Source organism: Chiloscyllium plagiosum, chromosome 4 (genome assembly GCF_004010195.1).
Source record: "Chiloscyllium plagiosum isolate BGI_BamShark_2017 chromosome 4, ASM401019v2, whole genome shotgun sequence".
Lineage (NCBI taxonomy): Eukaryota > Metazoa > Chordata > Chondrichthyes > Orectolobiformes > Hemiscylliidae > Chiloscyllium > Chiloscyllium plagiosum.
Genome location: NC_057713.1, coordinates 64,661,455 through 64,684,212, shown reverse-complemented (window position 1 = coordinate 64,684,212; position 22,758 = coordinate 64,661,455). Strand labels below are relative to the sequence as shown.

General features: G+C 39.4%; 1 protein-coding gene across 4 annotated transcripts in view; it reads left to right on the top strand.

Moving 5' to 3' along the window:
- Window positions 1-22,758, top strand: part of rb1cc1 (RB1-inducible coiled-coil 1) — a 194,693-nt gene that overhangs the window by 167,503 nt on the left and 4,432 nt on the right. For all 4 annotated transcript variants that reach the window (XM_043688325.1, XM_043688321.1, XM_043688324.1 and 1 more), the window contains 3 exons: window positions 36-94; window positions 6,795-6,922; window positions 18,168-18,238. In XM_043688325.1, the coding sequence (XP_043544260.1) occupies window positions 36-94; window positions 6,795-6,922; window positions 18,168-18,238 (258 nt within the window). The remainder of the gene's footprint in view (window positions 1-35; window positions 95-6,794; window positions 6,923-18,167; window positions 18,239-22,758) is intronic.

The window sequence follows — 22,758 nt, the reverse complement described above, 5'->3', positions numbered from 1 at the left end:
TTCTTGGGCTAATGTTTGACTTTTTGCTTTTCCAGATGTCTCAGAGCATGTCTTCTGTATCTTCCAGACATTCTGACAAAATAGCTATTCGAGAGTAAGTATTTCCCAGTCATTAAAGTATAATGTCACTGAACTCTTTTTATAGGTATGTTTTGAAATTGTACCTATCCATTTCTTTATAATGTATGGATTTAGCTGCATAATGAAAAACTGATTTGCATAACTGATACTGGAAGACATCAACATACTTTTGAGGTTAGATTGTATAAGTGTTGGTTCATGAAGAGATTTTGTTTTTGATTCTTCGTTCCTCTTCACTGTAATCCTCCACCATCAATCTCAAAAGCAGTCATTTAAGATATTGGCTCAGACCTTGTCATTACCAGTGTGGTTAGTTACTGTTGCCAATAGACTTTCCATGGGATTTTTTTTTTTAATTCTTGTTTCTGGAAATTCAAAACAGCATAAATCACTGCATTGGATATCTGGGATTTGTGTGAACAAGGCAAGGAATTCAATAAGCAGCTTTTAAAAAGAAAGATAGAAGACGCAGGAGTAAGGGATTCTGCCCATTCAATCCATTCGACAATTCAGCATGGTCGCGGCTGGTCCTCTATCACAGTGTCATTCTCCTGTTCTCTCTCATACCTCTTGACACTTTTTTAGCCTCTAGAAATCTATTGAGTTCTTTCTTAAACATAGTCACTTGACCTTCAGTCTTCTGTCATAGACATTTCTGCAAGTTCACAGCCCTCTGAAGAGCTTTCTCCTCATCTTAGTGTAAAATGGCAAGCCCATTGTACTAACACACAATCCCAGCACTATCAAAATTTTATACTTAGTTATGATTACCTCCCATTCTTCTAAACTCTACTGAACATAAGCAAGTGAATCTAATCTCTCCTCTTATGAATAAGTCTGATGAATGTTTGCTGCACACCCTCTTTGGGAAGTATGTCTTTTTTTTCTTGCATATGGAGACCAAAGACACAGTATTCCAATTGTGTCTTCTAAGGTCCTGTACAGCTGCAGTTAGACTTAATTTTTCCTATACTCAAACCTTCTTACAATGAAGAGCAACATACCATTTGTCTTCGTAACTGCTTGCTGCACCTGCATGCCTGCTTTCAGTGACTGGTGTACAAGGGCACCACATTCTCTTTGCACATCAAAAACTGTTTAAATGACACAGTTTTTCCTACCAAAGTGGACACCTTAACTCTTATCCACTTCATTATGACCATTGATCTCATCCCTGAGGTATAGTGGGCATTTTTACTCCCTCTTATCTGTGGAAAGTACCACTGATTTACGTGGCAGTAAAAAAGACTATCTTAAGCGTACACCGGTTTGTGCTGGAGGCATAAAATTGAAAATTCCATACCCTCAGGAAATGGCCTGGCCAAATGTACCTGGAATTTGACGCTTAAGCAGCTTGTTTTTAACTATTGGCATGGATTCTTAAATTAGAAACCGCTTTAGAATATTTCTGTAAACTAATTCTCTTTGCATTCAAAAACTCCATATTCTCCCCAATAAAAATGCACCTAAGGAAGTAGAATGTGACTGGGTAAAAGCAATTCACCACACTGGCTGATGACTGAGTGACTTCATAAACTCCTGTTGCAGAAGAAACCCTCCCTAGTCACCCAAACAACTAGAAAACATAGTATGAATGACAGGAAACTGAGAACCAGTGAGATAGGGGAAATGAAGGGAGCCTCATCAATAGTTGAGGCTAACTATTGGAAGCTCAAGGGAAAAGCATAACACCATGAGCACGAATAGGAGTCATCAAAGAGCATAGCAGACCAGGCTATTTCTCTGACTGCAGCTGTGAATCCTGTAAAAATGCACTTGAGAGTGCAAATGGTTTTAAATAAATCCTTGATTATCAAACGAACATTAGTCATAGTGTTCGAGGGTGAATCAAGTAAAGCTGCAGTGAAACTGAAGGATTGCATAGATAGGTGATGTGAAGCAGCCTACAATACTCAGTGATGTTCTCCAGGTGTACTGGCTGGTTCCATTGACTGCCAGTGAGAAGGAAATCTCTGCCTTCATATCTCGAAACTGGTTATATCAGTGTGGAGTCTTGCTGTTCAGGCTCTGAAATGCTCCAACTCTTTCAAAGTCTGAACAAGTAGTGACAAGATTATCTAATTATGCAGCAAACTTAGACGATCTTCTTGTACAAAGATGTCTGGGAAAGGCAGTTCGAACAACTGGAAGTCATCTTCCAGCAAATATTGACATAATTCCTGACATAATGGTCACCAAAAGAGAATGTGCTAACACTCAAGGGACATACATGGGACACAGTGGATTAAAGTTGAATATTGCCCCGGACTGCATAGGTAGAAGCAGAAGCACATCTCCCCATATATCACAACAACAAGGAACATCATGTTCTTCATCATGCACAGCAGCTGCATCATTAACGACGACAGGGACTAGTTTAGTTTGGGATTATGTTCGGCATGGGCTGGTTGTAGCGAAGGGTCTGTTTCCGTGCTGTATGAGTATGGCACTATGATTTTGAAAAGCTCAGTGAGCCTTTGTTTGCTGCTCCAAATTTTAAACGAGCATACTAGGTGATGTGAGTGACATTGCAGTAAGGGCTATTTTCCTTATTGATGTCAAATCTGAAACAGAGACCAATTGGATACTTCTCCAACAGAACTGAATAAACATCAAAAATGGTAATCAACAGTAGAGAAGAAAACTTTGGTTTAATCGAAAGCACACTAGCTTTCGGAGCATCGCTCCTTCATCAGGTGATAGTGGAGTGTAGTTTTGTAGTTTTAAGGGAGCTTAAACTGCAACTTCTGGATTTTCACATTTAGCTGCACTTGTGTTTCACAGACGTTGCTTTTCAATATGATGTTTTAATGATTGAGTGTACTGATAGCTTTTTCATTATTTCTACAGAATCTGGGTCATTGGCCTTTTGCTCAGGAATGTCAGACATTGATTTCGTTTTCGCCTTTTGATTTGCTGGCTTAGATTACTGAACTCTTTATTAGTGGTCACCTGCAAATTAGCTTGTCTTGATTTCCTGTGACTTGGATTATTGTTGTTTTATTGTTTATTTATCTGAGACGGTAAATAAAATTATTTCCTCCTGACCAGATAGTGAAGGGGTTTGCGTTACTGAATTGTCTCATTTATTTACATGCCATTGAAATAAACTAACTTGATCAGTTCTCACTTCAGCCTCTGGGTGGAGTGATTCACTTCTACATAAGGGAACAGTCTGCAAGAATAGCTCCTCTGGTATGGAAATTGAGGAAACTTGTGTTACAAAATTGGAACAAAGTCCTTCAGGAAAGCATTTGGACTAACATTTGGAACAAGGTCATATTTAAATCATTTGCAAAAGTACACTTAAGTTAATGCTTCGATGTAACCTATCGGTAGAAATGAAAACAACACCGGTTAATATTGGACAATTCAAACCGGACATTTGCTATTGATATGAATTTTGCAAGTCAGGTCTTGCTTTGCCTGATGCAATGATTCGGAACTAAAATAAGCTTTAATAGCTGTCTTGGATGTGCTATTAACCAACATTGAAACCATAAGAATGTTTATTATTTCATCTTTCTGTACATTTTTATTTTCCTATCATTTGTTCTAAAATCTGGTTATTAACATTTTGATCATTACACAATGGCAGTAATACTCCCTAGTCTTTAACTATTGGGGGAAGATGGGAGTGCAGAGAGGAGAGAAAAAGTCCATTTGCCCCTTCAGAAAATCTTTGTACTGATCACATTGCTCTGATTCAATGTGAAAGTTTCAGGTTTCAGTCGTTGACAAGACCACCTTGGGTATCTTTCTGTCTTGCTTGCAGTCTATCACTAATAAAATAAATTTCTGCTGTGTCACTAAACTATGCTGTAACTCATAGCTCAACATCTCTCACCACTTGCCATGCGCTTCTATTTTTAATCTGCTTCCATAAATGATGTCTGTTATTAACCTCAAATACATCCTCTTTCTGTACAATATTCTCTCTTTTTTTTTTCCCCCCAAAGTTATCAACTTCTATTGGAATAGCTTTATTAACCTTGTTAAGATCAAAACTATTTTTCCACTCCACTTTATTCTGTATTTAGTATCTCTGCAAATCTGTTGTTTCCACTCCATTCGGATAATAGTTACTGTGTAGGCTATCCTTATCTGGAAATGGATTCCATGACCTTAAAATATGAATCCTTTTCAGCTGACCAACCCTCTGGCCACATAATATTTCAATTTTCCTTTCCACATCCTGCCAAACTTTATGCATGAGATGCAATGCACAGAAAACCACCAATTAGATGGTATTTTTAAATCCATTATTGTTTCAACCAGGTGTAAATATGGAAGTGTAAATAAATATTTTTGATTCTGAAATTGTTATGTCAAGTTTTCCATTTTTAAACAGAAACATTCAATATGTACTAGGACATGCATTACCGCTATGAAGACTAAACCGCATTAAAGAGGTTACTTTAAACTAACATCTTGATTTGGTTAATCAGTATAAATTATGACAGTTACTAAAATTCTGAAAGATTATTTTGCAGTTTTGAAACACAAACAATAACATGAACAAACAAGATACAAGGCAAGGGGAGATGCTCTGTTAAATGGTTTTTTTTTATCTAAAGGCATTATATATTGCAGTGTTGACCTTGAGTCTTGGTGGAGGTTGTGGCTGGTTCTTCAAAAGATTTTTAAATTGAGTCTCAGGAGTCTTGTGCTTGAGTAGTAGTGTCAATCCCTCTGATGTCAGAAGATACAGGTTCAAGGATGTTGTGGCTACAGAGGTATATCACAACACATCCAAAATATTATTTTTTTAAAAAATTCAAGGAAACACTGGTAAATGGAAGTGATGGGCTGATTTGGGGGGAGAAAGGGAATTTTGACCTGGGAGTAGAAGGCATAGTTGAAGTATTTAATTAACACTTCGTATCTATATTTATTGAGAAAGAAGTTATTACCCATATCATAGAAAAAGAGGAGATAGCTCAGGGACTTGAAATCTTTAAGCTTGATAGAGTTATTCATCTGTATTTAAATTTGATCTGGGAGCAGGACTGGATGAGATCCATCTGAAGATACTGAAGTGAGAGTGGAAATTTTAGAGGCACTCACCATAAGTTTCCAAACTTGCTTTGACTCGTGTGATTCCAGAGCACTAGAGAATTGCTGATGTGATATTCTTGTTCAGGAAAGGTTGTAAATATCATCCCAGTAACTTTCATTCAATCAGTTTAACCTCCAGTGACACTTAGAAAAATGTTAATTTGGAACAAAAGTAATAGTTAAGCAAATGTGAGTTAGTTAAGGAAATCTAGTTTCCAGTTCTTGAGGATAAATTTTATTTATCAAATTTGCTAGAGTTTTTTGATGTAGTTACAGAATGTTTAAATCCAAAAGCCATTTGATGTGATATAGATTAATTTCTAAAAGGCTTTTGACACTCTACAACACAATGGACTAAGCACTTTTAGAATGCTTAGATCAACAGGAACAACATTAACAAATTGTGTGAAAGAAATCAAAGACTGATAGTGAACTGTTGTTTTTTGGGACTGAAGGAAGGTTTATGGTGGATATTGCCAGGATCAGTTTTATTACCTCTGCTCCTCATGATGTATGTTAATATACTAGACTGCAGTGGAGGGGCACAATAATAGAGTTTATACATTAAAGTATGATATTGTGATAAGTTGAAAGCCTCAAGAATCTGTACTGACTTTCTGAAGAAACTTTGATCTTTTGAAGCAAAATCTTTCCTTTAGTTATGCTATGATTACAAAACTAGGAAAATAAACATGGATAACTAAAACCTGCTCTGTATTCATGGAGTATCCAGTGCAATTTGAGCAATTGGTGACGAGAGTAATTGATTACTATGATAGAAAAAATGACTTTTTTAATCTAAGTCCACAAATCCTATGTACCTTCCAAAATTAGTGGCCATCTTCATTGTTTTTTGGAACAAGCTTTTTATTTTCAGTCATTTATGACATATGCTTTGTTGGCAATGTGTGTTTATCACAAGTCCCATGTTGCTGCCTAAACTACTGTTGTTCATTGGTGAAAGTACTACCAAAATGTGTTGCGAAGGGTCATATGTTTTGAACTAACAGATAAAGGGACAACAAAATATACCAACCAAGACTTGTAGAGAGACTTGACAGTGATTCCATTCTCCTGTTCTCCCTCTTGGAAGTCATAGTTTCAGGAGATGCTATCAAATAAATCTTGCTGAGTTGTTGCAGTGCACTTTGTGGGTAGTACACTGAACAATCATGGTTTTCAGATGGAGGAAGAAGTGAATATCTAAGATGATAAGATTCCAATCAAGTGGGTTGCTTTGGCATGGATGGTGTTAAGCTTCTTAAATATTTTGATCTGCAATTATCTAATCATTTGGAATATATTCCATCTTGCTCCTGGTTTTTACCTTCCCTGTGGACAATTGGACATGTTTTCAGGAGCCAGGGGGTGAGTTAATTGCCACAGAATGCCTAACCTCTGACTTGAACTTTAAATTGGAATAGTTACTTGCAAGTTCAATTAAACTTCTGGTCATTCGTGTGCACCTCTTTTGCACCAGGATTTTGATGAGGATGATGAAGCATTCAGCACTGGTAATGCCATTTAATGTCCGTGGGATATAATTTGACAAAGGTTTTTAAGTAAATGTACTGACGTATAACCAGTTTGGAATTTGATTAAAAGCTTAGTGAAATTCCGATTTACTGTTGATATTTTATTACTTTCTCTTGCAGTTTCCAAGTTGGGGATTTAGTACTTATTATCTTGGATGAACGTCATGATAACTACGTTCTATTTACTGTTGGCCCAACCCTTTATTTCTTACATTCAGAGTCACTGGGAGCACTAGATCTTAAGCCAGGTGAGTAATTTTTATGCATTTAATATAGAGCGTCCATACAAAGTTATTCTTTCTACGTGTATGTGCATGTTCTTTATTTTTGCATGCACTTCAGTTATTTTCAGGTCATAATAGTCATTGAATTGTGTAATTATATTTCAATCAGCAGTCCATGTTCTGTTTATGTCATAGAAACCTTCAATATGAATAGTAAGTAAATAACTAAATTGTTGCTTGTATGCAGATTGCAAGGTTTTCTGTGATCTTAAAATGAAAGTTTTTTAGTTTTAAAAATTTGCTAGCATTTCCTAATTGTACCCATTTAACAGGCATTGAATGGATGAGACTGGGACTTTTCCCAAAAACAAGTTATTATTAAAATAATTTTCTAAGCAGCCACTGAACCGATGGCTGTGTCTGTACTGTATTATCTGACTCCACCTACGGCTCCAGATAACACTTTTGTTTGTGAGCCTCATTTTACAGAAATTGGAAATTGTGGAGAGCAGGTGTGGGTTGTTTGTTACACTCAATATTCACTCTCATTTGACCCCTCAAGCTGATTTTGAATTCAGGTTGTCAGGCACATGCAAATTTGTCACTCTGAACTTCTCTACAAGCTGTGCTGTGACAATCTAGAGTTGGTACTCATTGAAATCAGCAAGTTTTAAATTTTCCCACATCCTTATTGCTGTTGATTAAGATTTACTGGGTTTTATGACAATAAAATAGCGTAAGTGCATTCAGCCAAATGACCAGTCTCCATACTGAAAACTTCTACATCTTTAACAGACACCCTATAAAAAATGGTTTTATAGTCATATTATTAAATCATAAATGAGATTTTTTGAATTTGATTGTTTGTATATTGTAATAACTTGCACCAAAGGATACAGAGGAATAAGTCTATAAGGAGAGGTCCAAACATTATAGAATTGTCATAATTTGGGATTTTAATAATCAGAATGTAGATTGGAATTGATGTATGTAAAGGGCAGAGAGGGGAATAAATTCCTAGATTCTGACCAGGATAATTTTTTACAGCAGCATGTGTCCAGCCCAAAAACATGAGCAAACTTAGGTAAATAAAATGCTAAAGGGAGTTGACAAACTAGGTGTATAAAGGCTGTTTATTCATGCAGGGCAATCTAGAACAAGAGGTCATAGTTTTAGGGTAAAGGGTAGCATACTTGAAAAAAGAATGAGGAGAAATTACTTCTCTTAAAAGATCATGAATCTGTGGAATTCTGTCAGTGTTGTGATACCAGGACATTTGATGAGATGGATAGATTTTTAGTTGGTAATGAATGGATTGAAGGATTATGGCGAGCAGGGAGGTAAATGAAGTTGGGATAGGGATGAGATTAATCATGATCATAATAAATGGCAGAGCAGCTCAAGGGACTGAATTGCCTACTCCTGCTCCTAGTTCTTACGTTCTTAGTTTATGCTCTCTCGTTGTATACTTCTTAACCAAATAGACAGTCTATTAGACAATCTGTTTAACTGATATGGCTTTCATCAATGAATACCTAACTGCAAAACCTGTGTCAACGGTGCTAAGTGTGTAAAAATGCTGAAGCATATAGCCTTAGCTACAAGGCTTTATTGATTGAGATTCTTACTAAGATGAGTGGCACAGAGGCAAATTGAGCACTGGCTGAGACAAGTGTTGTACAGTAATGAAGTTACTGATGTAACAGTGAATGCATCTCATATGATGTAATACTGAACAGGTCAGATCTCTCAATGAAACATGTCTTGATAGATCAGGTGTTAAATTTTTGAAGCAGGTTACTATGGTGGCTAATCACTGAAACATATTCGCATGAGGCTGCAGTTCTTTAACAGTTAAACATAACTTTTGGATTTTTTTTGTGAAGTAAAAACAGTTAGAAAGGTCTTACCACGAACAGCAAAAAAAAATTTCAACCGGAAGAGAAAAGGATGAGATTCTGAGGAGAGAATATAGGAAGTTAGGCAGGAGTTTAAATATAGGTCCTCAAGGGTAGTGATATCTTGATTGCTCTCGGTGCCACAAGGTTGGGTGGGGGAAGATCGTGGAGGTTGGGATGGGACCCAGGAAGGCAGTGAATGGGCCAATGACAGGCAGATAGAGTTTAATTTAGATAAATTTGAAGTGCTACATTTTGGAAAGGCAAATGGCTCAGTGGTTAGCACTGCTGCATTGCAGCACAAGGGACCCGGGTTCGATTCCACTCTCTGGCGACTGTCTGCATGGAGTTTGCATATTCTCCCCATGTCTGCGTGGGTTTCCTCCCACAGTCCAAAGATTTGCGGGTCAGGTGAATTGGCCATGTTAAATTGCCCAAAGTGATAACTGTGTGGATCTGGGTGGCTTACTCTTCGGAGGGTTGGTGTGGACTTGTTGGGCCGAAGGGCCTGTTTCCGCACTGTAGGAAATCTAATCTAAACAAAAATCAGGGTAGAACTTATTCACTTAATGGTAAGGACCTGCGTAGTGTTGCTGAACAAAGACCTTGGTGTGCAGCTTCATAGTTCAAGGTCTTTTTCCTGGGGTGGGAGAGTCCAGAACTAGAGGGCATTGGTTTAGGTTGAGAGGGGAAAGATATAAAAGTGACCTAAGGGGCAACTTCTTCACACCGGGTGGTGCGTGTGTGGAATGAGCTGCCAGTGGAAGTGGTGGAGACTGATACAATTACAACGTTTAGGGCGACACGGTGGCTCAGCAGTTAGCACTGCTGTCTCACAGTGCCAGGGACCCAGATTCAATTCCCGTCTCGGGCAACTGTCTGTGTAGAGTTTGCACATTCTCCCAGTGTCTGCGTGGGTTTCCTCCCACAGTCCAAAAGACGTGCAGGTTAGGTGAATCGGCCATGCTAAATTGCCTGTAGTGTTAGGTGCATTGGTCAGGGGTAAATATAGGGGAATGGGTTTGGGTGGGTTGCTCTTCGGAGGGTCGGTGTGGACTTGTTGAGCCGAAGGATCTGTTTAATTCTGTAGGCAATCTAATCTAATTTAAAAGGCATCTAGATGGATATGTGAATAAGAAGGGTTTAGAGAGATATGGGCCAAATGGTGGAGAATGGGACTAAGAGAGATTTGGATGTTGTAAGGTGCCACATCAAAGGTTATTGCAGAAAATAAAAGCTCATGGTAGGAGGAGTAAATAAATTGGCATGGGTGGATGATTGGCTGGTCAACAGGAAACAGTAGGCATAAGACAACAGAGGTAATTTAAAAGATTTGAGCAAGGATTCTTGACAGAAGACAGATGAAATTTAACCTTGTGATAAGAGTGGGGTATTCACAATTTAAACTGCATCTCTGGCAGGAAGATTTATTAAAACCACAGGTTTATTATAAAAATGGTACAAAATATGTGTGCATTGTGTTTTATACCATGAAAGGGGGGAGGGGGGGGGGGATGTGTCCAGTTTACATATTAAGTAGTAAGATGCCTCCATCTCAGCTGTAGAAGGTGGGAAAATCTCCAGTAAGCAGTACAGAGATATGGTATTGCTATTCTCTGAAAACATGTTTGAAATTTACAACTAGCAAAACTACAGCATTACAATTACACAGAATTGAAAGCCTTATTAGAAGAAAATTATATGGTGTTGCTGTAATGGAGTTTAAAAGCTTGCAGATAAAGAAAACACTGCAGCATGGTGATAATACAAGTTTAAAAGTTTGAAGAGACTTTGAAATACAATAACTAAAACAACATTGATTGAATGCAAGGCTAGAAGGTTAGTCATCCAAAAACTTGCTATGATTCTATGTAAAAGAAATTCCTTAATCTGGTCTTTCTCCATCTTAATTTCAAAGTAAATCCAAGTTTTATTAGAAATTAGAATTGTCAGTTCATTACACATGTGCACAGTTTGATATCTAATGTTGTAAGTGTTGTTCAATTCTTAGCAGCTCCTATATTACTATTTGATCATTGATTTTACAATGCATTATGGACCTTGTATAATTGAGGCATCTATGGATGTGTACAGTTGCTTAATATTTGGTATTCACGTCTCCATTGGCTTAATGAATACATTTAAAGAGCATGACTTCAGGTGCTCTGCATTCATTACTATTTTACACCTTTATAGATCTTTTTAAAAAGTAGTTTGCACCAGTCAACATGCAGTTGTGACAGCTCACAAAAATTGTATGAAGTACTTTTTTAAGCTGATAAATCCCTAATGCGTGGGGAATAGTAAATGGTAAAATGAAAAGTGAAGTGTGGGTGTAGTACTGTATCTTAAAGGCTTACATAAAGTATAACCCAGAATACTACAATATATATTGCTGTCGAAAAATAATGATTTCAACTGCTAATACAGTAAATTGAGAGATAATCCAGTTTTGATTGCTACCTGATCAATATGGTTAGAAGATCTATCTATATGTTACTGTGGAAGTGTTTTATTCACCCTATTGACACTGATTCATGATTATTTATGGGAACATTTCAAATATAATTTGAAAATTGTGCCCATGTGTTAAAATTTGACAAGTTTTTTAGTAGAAAGGGCGGTACGGTGGCTCAGTGGCTACCTCACAGCGCCAGGGTCCCGGGTTCGTGGCTCATATTCAATAACCTGAACATGTACTTTTGTTTCTTTTTGCATTGAGTGTGGGGTGGTCAGCTGCAATCTCTGACCAGGCAACTCTGCTGTCATGAGAAAATAGGAGAGGATATATAAAAATCTCTCAAAATACTATTTCTCTGAGTCAACCCTCTAATTTTTGTGTATATATTTGTGTGTAAAATATTACAGATGCATAATGTAACTAGTTGAGTATCTTGCTCAATATATGTCGAGTGGAATGATCAGTAGAATGAAACAAACTGGTGTTTACAGTGGCAGTGGGCTAGTATTTTAGTGATGGCAACCATAACACTGTTTTAAGTTCCTTATTGAAAAGGAGAATGATGGCCTGCAAGTAATGGTTTTGGATTGGGGTATGGCAGATTTTATTAAAGTAAGGCAGGATCTGGCCAGGATAGACTGGAAACAACAACTTGAGGGCAAATTTACAACAGGAGATGTTCAAAAAGGTTTGGGAATACAGGCCCACTTGTTCCCTTTAGGGTGAAATGTAGGAGCAATAAGCCCAAAGAACCATGAATGTCTAGGAATATTCAGGACTGGATGAAAAGGAAAAAAAAGAGGCTATAACAATTGGAAAAGGAGCAAATCAACGGAGGCCCTAGAGGAATATAGGAAGTGCATGGTCGAGCTCAAGAAATCAGCTAGGAGAGCAAAGAGGCATCATGAGAAAATACTGGCAAGCAAGACTAAGAAGAAGATTAAGATATTCTGCAAGTATGTTAAGAGGAAAGGAATAACCAGAGAAAGAGTAGTGACTAAGGGAGCAATCTGTGTGTAAAGTGGAAGTCATCTATCTTTACTCAGGAGAAGTACAATGCAAGTACACACTCGAGAGGATGCACTGTGGATTTCTTTAATAGATTAGTAGAAGAAATTAGGTATTGGAGGCTTTTGTGTATTTAAAAGTGGATGGATCTCCAGGTCCAAATGAGTTGTATCCCACACTGTCAACGGAGACAATGCAGGACATTACAGGGCCCCTGACCCATTTTTGTTTTTTAAAATCAACTCCTCATACAGAAGGTGCCAGAAGACTGGAAATAGACCAATAAGTCCAATCTCTGCTGTAGTGAAACTATTAGAGAAAATAGTGATGGAGAAAATGAATCTCCATTTAGAAAGGCAAGATTTGATCAGGGATGACTTACCTCTGACAAATGTATGCTATGTTTGTTAAATTTGGTGGAATTTTTTGAGAAGGTAACCAAGTGTTTGAATGGAAGGTAGGGGAGTGAATGTAATTTATTTCAGCAAGGCCTTGCCTTTGCCAAACTTTAAAGAAGATAAAAGCTGATGAATTCCATAGTGACTTGGCAAGATGGACCCAAAGTTGGCTTAGTTTTAGGAGAAAGTGTATGATCGTGGAAGGCTGCTTGTGTCACTGGAACTCAGTGTGCAGTGGTGTATCAGTGGGATCAGTGCTGGGTCCCTTACTGTTCATGATATTCACAAAAGATGTAGATGAGAATGTGAACAGGATCTTTAAATTTGTGGGTGACACAAAGATTACCCAGCTGGTTGACAGTGAAGAAGAAGGTGTTAGGTTATAGGAAGATATAAATAGATTGGTCAGATGGGCAGATCAGTGTCAGATGGAATTTCAACATGCGGGGAGGCATGTTGGAGTTGAACAGAACTTTGGTTAGCCCATGGCTGGAGTACAGTATATAGTCTGGAAGCTACACTATAGGAAGGATTTGGTTAAACTAGAGGAAGTGCGAAGGAAGTTCATCAGGATTTGGCCTGAAATGGAGCATTTCAGTGTGAAGAGAGGCTGGAGAAGTTCAGGTTGGTTTTTGGAACAGGATAAGTTTAAGAGGAATGGATAGGGTGAATACAAACCAGCTGTTCCCCTTAGTCAAGGAACAGTAGCAAGGGGGCATAATTTTAAAGTGAAGGTTTAAAGGGGATTCGAGGAAAAGACTTTTCACCGAGAGAGTGGTGAGGGTCTAGAATGCAACGCCTAGGAGGGTAGTTGTGGCGGGAAACTTCAACTTCTAAAAGGTACTTAGATATGGGTAGTATGATTCTATGGGTTTGCATCACAAAGCATTAGAATAGCTATAAGGCCTATATGGTCTTTCAATTACATTTCTTGTCTAAAATATTTTAAAACATCAATAGCAGAATAGAACATAGAACAATACAGCACAGAACAGGCCCTTCGGCCCACGATGTTGTGCCGAACTTCTAACCTAGATTAAGTACCCATCCATGTACCTATCCAAATGCCGCTAAAAGGTTGCCAATGATTCCGACTCTACCACTCCCACGGGCAGCGCATTCCATGCCCCCACCACTCTCTGGGTAAAGAACCCACCCCTGACATCTCCCCTATACCTTCCACCCTTCACCTTAAATTTATGTCCCCTTGTAACACTCTGTTGTACCCGGGGAAAAAGTTTCTGACTGTCTACTCTATCTATTCCTCTGATCATCTTATAAACCTCTATCAAGTCACCCCTCATCCTTCGCCGTTCCAACGAGAAAAGGCCGAGAACTCTCAACCTATCCTCGTACGACTTCCTCTCCATTCCAGGCAACATCCTGGTAAATCTTCTTTGCACCCTCTCCAAAGCTTCCACATCTTTCCTAAAGTGAGGCGACCAGAACTGCACACAGTACTCCAACTGTGGCCTAACCACAGTCCTGTACAGCTGCAACATCACTTCACGACTCTTGAATTCAATCCCTCTGCTAATGAACGATAATACTCCATAGGCCTTCTTACAAACTCTATCCACCTGAGTGGCAACCTTCAAAGATCTATGTACATAGACCCCAAGATCCCTCTGTTCCTCCACCTGACTAAGAACCCTACCATTAACCCTGTATTCCGCATTCTTATTTGTTCTTCCAAAATGGACAACCTCACACTTGGCAGGGTTGAACTCCATCTGCCACTCCTCAGCCCAGCTCTGCATCATATCTAAGTCCCTCTGCAGCCGACAACAGCCCTCCTCACTGTCCACAACTCCACCTATCTTCGTATCATCTGCAAATTTACTGACCCACCCTTCGACTCCCTCATCTAAGTCATTAATAAAAATTACAAACAGCAGAGGACCCAGAACTGATCCCTGCGGAACTCCACTTGTAACTGGGCTCCAGGCTGAATATTTACCATCTAAATTTTACCATCTAAAATACATGCAGTAAAATGCAGTTAGTGATTAAAATAAGATTTTCGGTAAATTGTCAGCCAGTAATCTTAGTATTCAGATTATAATTAAGCAGTCTAATATTTTCATGATTTATGTATGACATCCATATGTAGCATAGTAGTGCTACATAACAAACCCCTAGATGTTTATCTGAGAATAACTGTTTTGAGCTAGTAAAAATGTAGAAAAAGAAAGGTACAAAAAAAGAAAGTGCTGGTGGAACTCGGCCGATCTGGCAGCATCTATGAAGAGTGAAACCTTTGTAATCCACTGTGGCTCTTCCTTGTAAAAACGTAGTGCAGCTTAAACATAAAATCATGCAACATCAGTCGACCAGTGCACATCTTGCTGTGCTGGTTCTTGAGTTATCTTATTATTAACAACCTCTGCTCTTTCCTCTTATTCATAAATTGATTTCAAGTGTTAATCTACATTCCTCTTCAATATTATTACTGCTTATGTTTCCATCACTCATTCTGTTTGTGTTTCCAGATCCTTTTGTTTGTAAACTGTACTAATTTATTTATGGTTACAAAATTGTCACTGCAAGAAACAGTTTTTATTTTCTTTATTGTATCAAAACTCTTTGAATACTTCTGATCTTCTTTCCTCTAAGGCCATAAATTATTGTATCTAGTCTCACCACATAACTAAAGTCCCTCATCCCTCGTAGTATTCCAATGTATTGCCTCTGCATCACTGAGACATTTGTCATTCTTCCTGAACTGTTATGCTTAAAATTGGTTGCAATATCCCAATTGACACCTAACCAGTGCTTTCTAATGGTTTAGCATAATTTCCTTGCTTCTGATTTTTTTTTTTGAAACTGAGGAATCCATAAATTTTAATAGTTTTCTCAACTTATCCTACCACTTCCAAAGAATTGTATGCAAATGTTCCCAGATCACTTCTTAGCTCCCTTTTGAATGCGCAGTTATGAGTAGTACTATTTATTTTCATGCATCCTGCAAAAATGTATCACTGTGCTTCTTGTATGAAGTTTCACATTCCATTCATCCACTACCTGAAGTCTGTTCTTACACATCCTTATTGTTCATTATATTCTTCACTGACTATCTCTGTACTAAAATACTCAAAAGTTTCAACTTTTCTAGTGGAAGTTTTTTAAAAACTGGGAAAAAAAATTCTGGCTTAACAATTTTAAATGGGCAATTCCTTATTTAGTGACACCTAGTTGTAGATTCTCCATTAAGAAGAATCATCCTGTCCACATTAATCCTATTAAGACCCTTTATAATTGTATGTTTCAATAAAGTTGTATCTTACTCTTCTAAATTCCAATGGATACAAGCCTCCAATATTTTTTCATAGAAGAACAAGCCCATTCCAGAAATTAGTCTGTGAATTGCATGCAACATATTTACAGCCTTCCTTCAATCAGTTGGCCAGTGCCATATACATTTACCCTTGATGTGGCCTCGTTAATATCCTGTACAACTGTAGCATAACCACCCTCACTTTGTATGCAATTCTCCTTTCTATAAATGATAATACTTATGTATTATGTATTACAGCTCTGTTTTAGACTTTTACAATTCATGAATTAGGACACCCAGATTCCCCTGCATTTTCAGACCTTGGTAGTGTCTTTCACCATTTAGAACTTTGCTTTTATTCTTCCTGCCAGTTCACTTTTTTGATATTTACACCCCAGATCTTTGCCCCCTCATGTAACCTATCTATATGTTTTTGTGGGCTTCCAATGTTGTCTCCTTAACTTGACAGGAGTGTGTGCACTAAGAAAGTATATTAGAAAGGACCAAGGCACTATCAGCCTGTAATTACAATAATTTTCTAATACACGGTCACCGCCACAGACGTCAGATAGCTTTCTTGAGGGTAAACCCACAAAAAGTGAGTGACTGGCCTGGATGGAGTCCCAGGCTGTGCACTCAGATCCTGCACAGACCAGCTGGCAGGAGTATGCAGATATCTTTAACCCCTCCTTCTTAAGACGTGAGGTTCCCACCAGCTTCAAGAAGGCCACTATCATCCAGGTGCCAAAGAAAGATCAGGCAACGTGCCTTAGGTGAGGTCTCTTCTGGAATACACTGTGCAGTTCTGATCACCATGCTATAAGAAGGATACTCTTAAAAGATTTACCAGGGTATTGTTGGGAATGGAGGGTTTGATTTATAAATGTAACCTGGATAGGTTGGGACGACTTTCACTAAAGCATAGGACGTTGAGGGTAACCTTTATAAGAAGAGGTTTATAAAATCATGAGGGGCATAGATAAGGTGAATAGCAAGAGTCTTTTCCATAGGGTAAGAAAATTCAAAACTAGGGGGCATATTTTTAAGTGAGAGGAGAAAGCTTTTAAAAAGGATATAAGGGGCAGCTTTTCACAGTAGTTTGTGTGTAGAACGAATTGCCATAGAAAGTGGTGGATGCAGGGACTTCCAATATTTCAAAGACATTTGGATAAGTACATGAATAGGAAAGATTTGAAGAGAAATGGGACAAAAACAAGCAAATAGGACCAATTTAGTTTGGGTACATGGTCAGTGTGGAATAGTTGTACCGAAGGGTCATGCTGTATGACTCTACAACTGCTTTTGTGATTGTAATTTCTCAAAGTTCCTCTTTCCCTTCCATTTCCTAATTTTAAAGCTGCTTCTAGGATGCTACTTTATTCCTTATTGTGAAAACTACTGTGAAGTATGTGTTCAATTCAGGGTTTTTTTGTACATGGGATGTGGACATCACTGGCTAGACCAGAATTCATTTCCATTCAATAAAGGACGTTGTTGGTTTCTTCTTTCAACAATCACCAGTGTTGCCACTTGGCTGGCTTTTATTCCAGATTTTTATTGAACTCAAATTTCACTATCCTATACTGCCATGAATTTATTTAAAGTTTTGCTATTCTGTAGAGGCAGTATTTGAAATTATGAGCCACATCAGTTTTGCTGTTAGATGGACTTTGGAATGTTCGATATCTTTATGAAGAATGACCTCTCCTACACTACAGAGTGAGGCAGTATGGACTGATAAAATGTCAGCATTTTACCTGTAATTTGATCAGAGAACTGGGACACTATGTAACTTTCTATCTTTGAAATAATAGCAGCCATCATGCATGAAATCATGCTTCTGATCAGAATAAGGAAAGCTATCTACATGGTTGGTAATCTGACATTGAGAAATATTTCTCAGTCTTGACTGAAGGCAGTGCCCAATGTCATTGATCATTCAACATTTAAATCTACATATCAGTTGAACCAGTCTCTAAGGTGTAGTAGCTCCTCGACATAAGCAGAAAATGGAGGAGAAAAGCATGTTAATTATTTTCTGTTAGTTGATCACTGAGGAATGGTGAAAACAGTGAAGTTAAGAAATACACTTCTCACTCTCCAAACTGAAAAATATAATTTTCTAGTTTTTTTTTTCCCCAGGAAAAGTGGTTCTGTTAGTTGAATTTGTTTTCTGTTAACTTAATTGTTACTAATTTAGTCATTGAAGCATTTTGTTCACTTTTAGTTCCAGGTTCTTCCAGGAGGCCTTGGGTACTGGGAAAAGTGATGGAAAAAGAATATTGTCAAGCTAAAAAGGTAAGGTTTTTCACTTTATGGGTAAAATTTTGATTTGCCATTGGCAAATAATCATTATTATGTGAAACTGAAAAACAAACCGTGCTGCCAAGTGCATGATGCTAACAGTGATAAAATAGAAAATGTTACAAGTATTCAGATTAGGCAGCACCAATGGGGAGGAACAGAGTTAACTTATCAAGTAAGTAGTTTTCAGAACTGAAGTAAAGTAACAATATAGTAGGTTGAACAATGGAAAAGCAAAGAACAGGAAGATTAAAAGCCCAAACATTTCATAGTATAAAAGCCAAAGGGAATAGTAATGAGGAAAGAAAGAAAGAAAGAAACTTATACAGAGGAACCGCGATTATCCGAATGAGATGGGCGGGCAATAATTCTTTTGGATAATTTGATTATTTGATTAATCGATATTAATGCCTCTCCTATGGGACTCAGTTTTCTGTTAAGTCTGTTCCCCGTTCAGGAGACTGCAGCACAGTGTGCGTGAGTGGCCGCCCCAACCCCGTCCAACACTGCATCCCGGCTAGCCCCCAACCCCTTACGCACTGCCTGCCTGCCCCCGCAAACCCATCCAACACTGCCCCCGTCCGCCCCCAACCCCGTACAGCACCACCCCCTGCCCCCCCCACCCTCAACACAGCCCCCGCACGTCCCACAACCCTGTCCAACACCACCCCTGCCCGCCTCTCAACCCTGCCCCTACCCGCAACCCAACCCCATCCAAAACCACCCTTCTGCCCCCAACCACCACTCCACACAGACAGTCCCCTAAGGCTGGAATCAAACCTGGGTCCCTGCCGCTATGAGGCAGCAGTGCTAGCCACTGAGCCACCATGCCGCCCCCAAAATTGTTAAACTTGTTGCTGAGTCTAGAAGGTTGTAGAGTGCCAAGTGAAAAGGTGGAGTGTTTTTCCTCAAGCTTTTGTCGAGTTGAAGACATTTCACGTCACTGGGGAGACATAGTGGCAATGTCACTGGACTAGTAATACAGAGCAATGAACCTAATGTTATGAAGATACTGGCCTCAATCTCAGCATGGCAGCTGGTGAATATTGAATTTATTAAAGTCTGGAGTTAAAAGCTAGCTTAATGGTAACCATGTAACTAATGAAATTGTCATTAAAAACCTATCTAATTGACTAGTTTTAGTTAGAGAAGAAAGTCTGCTATCCTTATCTGGTTTGGCCTACAGCAATGTGATTGACACTTAAAAGCCTTCTGACAGAACCACTCCTGTCAATCTGCTATGAGATCTCAAGAAAGAAATGAAACTGAGTAAATGGCCTGTCATCAAACTAGGCAACAACGGCACAAGCGGCTCCTGTCATCCTGCAAAATTTTCCTTACTAACGTCTAGGACTTGTGCCAAAATTGGGAGAACTATCCCATAGATTATTCCATCTTAGTCACGGAATCAAACATAACAGACCATACAGAATCATTCCTTACCTTATCATCGTCATGCCTGGGTTTTATCCTGCTCCTCCTGGTGGTAACGCAGCAATACATCTCCAGGGAAATCTGTTCCTGACTGGTTACACTGGACACAAACAGTTTCATGTCATCTGTTCAAACATGTGCAAAGAAACCCCCTGCTGACACAACCTACTGGACCTCCAAGGTTCATGAATCAATACTGTTCCATGTTGAACACAACTTGGAAGATGAACGGAGGATGGCAGTTACATAGAAGGGACTGTACATGGGACATCTCAGTGCTTATTACCAAGAGTGGCTCTGGAACACCACTACAGAGTTCTGAAGAACATAGCTGCTGGACCAGATCTGTGGCAGTTAATGAGGGACCCAACAAGAGGGAAAGATTTCATCAATCCACATCCATCCATAATAGTATGAATAAAAGCGGCCATTGTACAGTCCTTACAGAGACCGTTTCAGTTATGATGTTTAGGCTACTGTGTCTGTGTTGGCAATGTCTTCACATTGGGGATAGCCTCCACCATGTTATGTGACACAGCCAAAATGCTAAATGGAACAGGCTTCAAATGCAAGCAACTCAAACTGGGCATCTATGAGGTACTGTGAACCATCCGTATTCAGCCTCAGTCTGTAGCCTCATGACCCGCATATCCTCCACTGTACCATTACCATTAACCTCCATGAGATTGATGAATGAATGATTTATTTTTTGTCATGATATATCTAGGGCGATACAGCAAAAAGTGCTCTGTTGTCACAATTTGGCAGTATTTTGAGGTGCAAGAGGAATAAAAGAACCTCCAGCCTTGGGCGACTGTGTGGAGTTTGCACATTCTCCCCGTGTCTCCCCTGTTCAGCCTCTCCCTGTAGCTCAGATCCCTCAGCCCTGGCAACATCCTTGTAAATCTTTTCTGGACTTTTCAAGTTTCACAACATCTTTCCGATAGGAAGGAGACCAGAATTGCATGCAATATTCCAACAGTGGCTGAACCAATGTCCTGTACAGTCACAACATGACCTCCCAACTCCTGTACTCAATAATTGATTAGATTAGATTAGATTAGATTAGATTAGATTAGATTACTTAGTGTTGAAACAGGCCCTTCGGCCCAACAAGTCCACACCGCCCCACTGAAGCGCAACACACCCATACCCCTACCCCTACATTTACCCCTTACCTAACACTACGGGCAATTTAGCATGGCCAGTTCACCTGACCTGCACATCTTTTGGATTGTGGGAGGAAACCGGAGCACCCGGAGGAAACCCACACGGGGAGAACGTGCAAACTCCACACAGTCAGTCGCCTGAGGCGGGAATTGAACCCGGGTCTCTGGCGCTGTGAGGCAGCAGTGCTAACCACTGTGCCACCGTGCCGCCCACTAATCTGACCAATAAAGGAAAGTAGACCAAACGCCACCTTCGCTATCCTATCTACCTGCGACTCCACTTTCAAGGAGCTATGAATCTGCACTCCAATGTCTCTTTGTTCAGCAACACTCCCTAGGACCTTACCATTAAGTGTATAAGTCCTGCTAAGATTTGCTTTCCCAAAATGCAGCACCTCACATTTATCTGAATTAAACTCCATTTGCCACTTCTCAGCCCATTGGCCCATCTGGTCCAGATCCTGTTGTAATCTGAGGTAACCTTCTTCGCTGTCCACTACATCTCCAATTTTGGTGTCATCTGCAAACTTACTAACTGTACCTCTTATGCTCACATCCAAATCATTTATGTAAATGACAAAAAGTAGAGGGCCCAGCACCGCTCCTTGTGGCATTCCACTGGTCACAGGCCTCCAGTCTGAAAAACAACCCTCCACCACCACCCTCTGTCTTCTACCTTTGAGCCAGTTCTGTATCCAAATGGCTAGTTCTCCCTGTATTCCATGAGATCTAACCTTGCTAATCAGTCTCCCTTGTCGAATGCCTTAAAGTCCATATAGATCACATCTACTGCTCTGCCTTCATCAATCCTCTTTGTTACTTCTTCAAAAAACTCAATCAAGTTTGTGAGACATGATTTCCCACGCACAAAGCCATATTGACTATCCCGAGTCAGTCCTTGCCTTTCCAAATGCACGTACATCCTCTCCCTCAGGATTCCCTCCAGCAACTTGCCCACCACCGAGGTCAGGCTCACCGGTCTATAGTTCCCTGTGGCTTGTCTTTACCGCCCTTCTTAAACAATGGCACCACGTTTGCCACCCTCCAGTCTTCCGGCCCCTCACCTGTGACTATCGATGATATAGATATCTCAGCAAGAGGCCCAGCAATCACTTCTCTAGCTTCCCACAGAGTTCTCGGGTACACCTGATCAGGTCCTGGGGATTTATCCACTTTTAACCGTTTCAAGACATCCAGCACTTCCTCCTCTGTAATCTGGACATTTTGCAAGATGTCACCATCTATTTCCCCACAGTATATATCTTCCATATCCTTTTCCACAGTAAATACTGATGCAAAATATTCATTTAGTATCTCCCCCATTTTCTGTGGCTCCACACAAAGGCCGCCTTGCTGATCTTTGAGGGGCCCTATTCTCTCCTTAGTTACCCTTTTGTCTTTAATATATTGGTAAAAACCCTTTTGGATTCTTCTTAATTCTATTTGCCAAAGCTATCTCATGACGCCGTTTTGCCCTCCTCATTTCCCTCTTAAGTGTACTCCTACTTTCTTTATACTCTTCTAAGGATTCACTCGATCGATTCTGTCTATACTTGACATATGCTTCCTTCTTTTTCTTAACCAATTTCTTTAGTCATCCAGCATTCCCTATACCTACCAGCCTTCCCTTTCACTCTGACAGGAATATACTTTCTCTAGATTCTTGTTATCTCATTTCTGAAGGCTTCCCATTTTCCAGCCGTCCCTTTTCCTTGCGAACATCTGCCTCCAATCAGCTTTTGAAAGTTCTTGCCTAATAACGTCAAAATTGGCCTTTCTCCAATTTAGAACTTCAACTTTTAGATCTGGTGTATCCTTTTCCATCACTATTTTAAAACAAATAGAATTATGGTCGCTGGCCCCAAAGCTCTCCCCCACTGACACGTCAGTCACCTGCCCTGCCTTATTTCC